Below are 6,000 nucleotides of genomic sequence, written 5' to 3'. Positions count from 1 at the left end.
AAAGTTCGGAACTGATAAGATCGATGCTTCAAGTTGATCCGGAGAAGCGTATCACGGTCGCCCAATTGCTGTCGCACCCGTGGCTCACACTGGGTGTTCTCGATCCGGTCGATTTCCAACCGAAACATTACAAAACGTACGACTCTGCCTGCCTGAATGCCATGGCGAGACATCTCGATACGGATGTCCAAAGCCTGTGGGGCGAGGTGTCCAAGTGGAAATACGACTACGGGACCGCTACGTATTTTCTGCTGATGTGTCGTAGGAAGAGGGGCGAGAGTTTGAAATTGAACCCCTTATTCAGGCCCGAGGCGATGGGCTGCAATTTTGAGGTTGGTTATGATTAATATCTACGAAATAGCGACTGTCGATGACGTCAACCTGCAGGGTGAAAAAGTGCGCGGAGTGCTGACGCCGAGCACTAGCAACGGAAGAAACTGCCTTTCGCCCTACCTTCCGAAGACTCCGTCATCCGCCGTACCGATGAGACGTTCTCGATTTAATGGTAGAATCGAAGATGACGACAAGCGCATAGCTGGACGGTTTCCTGATCCGAAGAAGCCGACCTGCGTGCCCCAGAGGTCATTGAAGAGACCCAGAAGTCCATTCCTCGAGGATGCTTCACCAGGTTAGTGACTAAAACTCCTTCGTTTGCGCTTTGGCTACCTTTTGTACAATAAAATGATCTACTTTTTATACACTGACCTTTAAAGAACAACGGCCACTAAAAAGTCTGTATTATTCATTTTATGTCCAAAAGTACTCTAGTCAGTCATAAAAAGTTCTGCTTGTTGAGAAAATGAATTCACGATAAAAAAAGTGTTAGATCAGATATACAGTATGTTAATAAATTAGGAAAATATGAAAATGCCTCAAGAGTGAAGTACCATTATTTATTATTTTGAACCAAAATTTGATAAAACAAAGCAGCATAAAGATCAAATATAAATTTCAAAATAAACAGTCAAATATTTTAAAATTAAGTATTAATAATTATTGTTTTCAATTAATTATGACTTTTACCAATAAATCAAAATTGGCGATTTTGTTTACGTTCAAATTTCTGTCATCATTTTATTAACATCTGTGTAGACATTTCTAAAGAAGATCGTATTTATTTAATATGATGAAAACACTTTAATGAAACTGATGATGAATGTAAAGAAATAAAAAAAAAACTTTTTTCTACTCCCGTCTGTAAAATACCTAATTACTCACCGATCTAGCGTGCGGGAAGCGTTACTTTACCAAGTAAGTTTCGTTTCCCATGAATCCGAGCCACTTCGGACATTTCCGGGATTTTACCGCACGGATTTGAGAGCAATCGAATGATTTCGAAGATATTTCCCACGCTTCGAATTTTGACGTTTGTTAATTCTGACAGTGAATGAATTCGTGTTTTTTTGCGAAAATGTACCCAAAAAGTAACGGTCGTAGAAAAAGTATAGTATGCTACACGTTCGGTAAACTATTGAACTCACTCGTTTATTAAAAATTCGCTCCGCTGCTCTCCGCTCGTGTCAAATAAACTCGAGAGTCAAATGCCGTTTACCGCACTTGTTGCATAATATACTATTTTCTACTCGCTTTTCTAAAATATCTAATTATACACCGATCTAGCGTACGGGAAGCGTCACTTTACCACGTGATTTTTTTGTCCCACGGATCCGAGCCACGTCGGACATTTCCGGGATATTACCGCACGCGTTTGACAGCAATCGGGTGTTTTCGGCGATGTTACCACACGGCTTGTATTTTGACGTTTGTATTCCTGTTACCTTGCAAAAACGTATCCCAAAACTCATGGTTGTAGAAAAAGGATAGTATGCAACACGTTCGGCAAACTTTTTAAATCACTCGTTTATTATACAATCAATATTTAACACACTTGTTGCATAATATACAACGAGAATGACGTAGCTACACAGTTGTATATTATCAGAAATTATTTTTCCGGAATTTTACCGCACGGGTTTGGGAGCAATCGGATGTTTTTGGAGATATTTCCCACTCTGGCGGTTATGTCGGTCGTAGAAAAAGTATAGTATGCAACACGCTCTGTAAACTTTTTAAGGCTCGCTCCGCTGTGCTCCGCTCGTATCAAATAAACTCGTGAGTCCAATTCCGTTTGCCGCACTTGTTGCTATTAAGGATACGTGCACAAGCAGTGGATCTAAGCAAAAGTGAATTACACACAATTTTTAAGGAAAACAAAAGAAAGCGAAATTAAACCGTTTAAGCCAAAGATGCGGCATACACATCCACCTAGAGATGAAGAGACACGTTCAGGGTTTTATTCATAGTTGTGAAAAGTTCCTTGAAATCCGACGATTTGATAGATTTTTTTTACCAATAATCTACATTTTGCATAAATGGACTCGTATGTTCACAAAATAGTCCTCATTGGGCTTACGAGAATCTTAATTGCCTAGGTCATAAACGAACGAAATCAACGTTGCAATAAAGTCAATGTACGGTGTGGAATTTTTTTTCCATCGGATCATTCGCCCATATTTACTAGAGGAAAATTTAAACCCACACGTGTCTTTGAATATTTTGGAAAATTTTGTCTTATCATTTCTTAATACTTTAGAGCCAGAAGGGCGTAATACTATGTTTTGACACCAAGGCCACTGTCCTGCTCATTGGACAGCATTTATCAGACAATGTTTACATGCTCATTTTAGCGGAAGGAGGATAGCGAGGTTTGGTCGAAATCATTATCCTGTTCGGTCGTCTGACATTTCGTTATTAGACTTCTTTTTTTGGGGTGCAACGCTTTTTCGATAACTTAATAAATTTGTCGTTCGTGGATTGTTTCTTCTATGCGCTCTTTCTATTTTTCCCCATTATTTGGAAGATTAGGTACACCGTGTGCCAAATAAAACGATCCACTATAGAATCTGGAAACCCATAGGTGGTACGAAAAAAGTTTATACAAAAGTTTCTTGTATTCTCCTGAAGATTTGAAATAATATAATTTTGTTGATACAGGATGTCCCAAAAGTGTCCCCCCGACATCTACTTTGTTATTTTAAATGGAACACCGTATATATTTCAACATTTCTGGAATCCTTGGTTAAAATAATTTGTTACCCTGTTTAGTTAGCCTATAAACTCTAATTATTTATTTTTGTTATTAGATATGTTCAATCAAGTTAGATGATTAACTATTAAATGTTACTTTAAATATGAATGCTGAAGTTTTATTAAGTCTGTTAAAGTGTGTAGTATAGAATCGATTTTTTTCAAAATTTCCACGTATTAATGGACACCCTGTATTGTTAGCGATAGGTTTCATTCGTATATCTGGAATCTTTGCTATTTAATAAATACCCAATATTGCAAACAAGTGACCTAATGTGGACAGCTTTAAATTCAACAAGAATTTATACGGGTGTAATCTTAAACCTCGAATATTTCAACAAGTAAGTAAAATTTAAATATGAGATAAATTACAGACTTACCTTATTTTTTGTCCTAGAATTGATATCTGAATCAAAATATAGGGTGGATACCTGTATCAGTAGTCACAACGTAATTTTATACGGGGCAATCAAAATATGAAAAAAACACAACTTTAAATTCTAATAAGAATTTCTTAAGAAAGTGACCTTTATTTTAACCAAGGATTACAAAAATGTCGAAATTTACATGGTGTTCTATTTAAAATAACCAAATTAATGATAGTTTTGGTACACCGTGTATCAACAAAATTATAACATTTTAAATATTCAAGAGAGTCCAAGAAACTTTTGTACTAAACTTTTTTTTGTATCTCCTATGGGTTTCCAGATCCTATAGTGGATCGTTTTATTTGGCACACGGTGCACCTAATCTTCCATATAATGGGGAAATATAGAAAGAGCACATAGAACAAACAATCCACGAACGGCAAATTTATTATTATCGAACAAGCGTGTCGAGGTGGGAGCTATATTCAATAATTTTTGAATTTTTTTTATTTTGAAATTTGTACTTATTGTTTATGCTAGTTTATAAACAACATTGTATTTTTGTTTTGTCAAAAATAGTAAATAATGGTACTTCTCTCTTTTATATCTTATACATTTTTATAGGTTTCTAATTTATTAACACCCTGTATATCTCATCTAACATTTTTTTATTGTTTTTTCTCGAAATTTTAAACACCCTGTAGAATAAAACAGCCGGGGCAGCTATTGTCAACTGGAATCAGATTGTAGTATGATCTTTTTAGATCGTTTTTGTTTTTTGAATCACGACATTATCTCTGTTTTATTGGAGATCTATTGTTTCAAAGCGAACGCCTCTGATGAAGCTGTGAAATTGCAACAAATAAAAATCAAATAGTAAGTATAATTATAAAACTAAAAAATAAAAATATTTTAAGGCCACGGCTTTATTGTGGCTTCCTCATTCTAAACTGACTTTACGGATACATATTTTATTGTGTATTTAATTTGTTAAAATGTTCTTTCGTTCCAAACGAAATTTGATCCATTTTGGCGTCACGCGATAAAAGCAGAAACATATGAAATTGTATATTTCGTGTTTTGAAAGTATATCAAGCATACTTTTTATAAATCTTCTGGATTTCTCCCGCCTCGGTTTTTGTATTTTACTCTGTGCCTGATTTTATGTTGTTTGAGGGGGGCAGAGCTAAATGAGGAACATATACACCGTCTCGGATGATTGATTACCATATTGGTGACAGGTAAAGACCTGAGTCGCGGTTAATATTGTTGCTTATAGATTTCTATAGATTCTTGGATTTTTCGTTGGTAGAAAAATTGATTAAATGGAAGTATTTTAGTTTTATCGAATAAAATTGTATGTCCGGTTTCGTGATTGTGTCCGGCAACTGCTGATAAGTTTATTTGTCTTAGTCCTAACTTAAGGCTCCTTCATGTTTTTGAAGCCTAATTGATATTTTTCGTCCCGTCTTTTCAATGTATTTTTGGCAGCATATGCAAGTAATGCTGTAAACTCGTGGCACTCAAATGGAATTTAATCTTTATCATTGTCATTGCTATTGGAAGGTTGTGGTGAAGTGTATTTTGTGATGGAACGCTTAATATCTTTAATGTGGACATTATTAGAGAGAAGAGCAGAGGTAAGGTGTTTTAATTCTGGGTTCAATGACTCAGGCTGAGATAGTTTTACGACTCTGTAAACAAGAGAGTTGATAACCGATGATTTTTGGGCCGGATGGTGATGTGACAATTCATGCTGATTTTCTATTGATAAGGTTGTGAGGTTATTATTTTCTAATTCAATGTAACACGTTTGTTAGAGTGTATAGAGTTTAAATGTCAAATAATAAAAGTGTCATCGAAGTAGCATTTCCATAATTTTGGTTTTAGATGGAAGGTATCGAGAGCTTTCTTCTCAAAGGCTTTCATATATATATATTCGCGATGACTGGATAGTAGAGCTGTTCCCGACTTTTGTTTAAAAATTTGACTGTTATAGGTTTGGTTCCAGAATCTCTTATTTTAATGTATAATATGTAATGATGGTGAGAGTTTTAGGAATAGGGACTTTAGTCAAGAGTATGTCGAAACTAACCAGAAGATCTTGGGTATCTAATGTAATGCCTTTAATTGTTCAATGAAGTGAAAGGAATTAAATACGGATGTATTAGTTTTCCCTCTAAAGGATTTTATTAAAGAAGCTAGATATTTTGCTAGAGAATATGTTGGAGAACCAATGGTGCTGATAATAGGTCGAAGGGGTAATCCTGATTTGTGAATCTTTGGGAGTCCGTAGAGACGAGGAATTTTAGAGTCATGATAGGTGACTTTTTGATTGATTTTTTCACGGAGTCTGATAGAGAAGTAGCCTTAATGATTAAAGTTGACGATATAATCTGTCTGTAAGGATGTCTTGAATCTTTTCCTGATATTCATTTGTGTTCATGACCACCGTAGCATTTCCTTTATCTGCTTTTAGGATTACGATGTCGGGATTAAATTTTAGACGCAGGAGGAATCTGGAAGTTTTATAAAAAAATATAAC

The 6,000-nt window shown here is 35.4% G+C and overlaps 1 protein-coding gene across 1 annotated transcript in view; it reads left to right on the top strand.

Annotated features, from left to right (window-relative positions):
• Positions 1–6,000, top strand: part of LOC132698538 (maternal embryonic leucine zipper kinase-like) — a 40,200-nt gene that overhangs the window by 9,741 nt on the left and 24,459 nt on the right. Inside the window, exons 2-3 of the mRNA XM_060664678.1 lie at positions 1–332; positions 388–628. The exon at positions 1–332 is cut by the window's left edge and continues 37 nt beyond it. Coding sequence (XP_060520661.1) covers positions 1–332; positions 388–628 — 573 coding nt within the window. The remainder of the gene's footprint in view (positions 333–387; positions 629–6,000) is intronic.

This window comes from Cylas formicarius, unplaced genomic scaffold (genome assembly GCF_029955315.1).
Source record: "Cylas formicarius isolate icCylForm1 unplaced genomic scaffold, icCylForm1.1 PGA_scaffold_2__14_contigs__length_35257938, whole genome shotgun sequence".
NCBI classification, from domain to species: domain Eukaryota; kingdom Metazoa; phylum Arthropoda; class Insecta; order Coleoptera; family Brentidae; genus Cylas; species Cylas formicarius.
The sequence above is the reverse complement of the archived record's forward strand: the minus strand, read 5'-3'. Positions and strand labels throughout refer to the sequence as shown.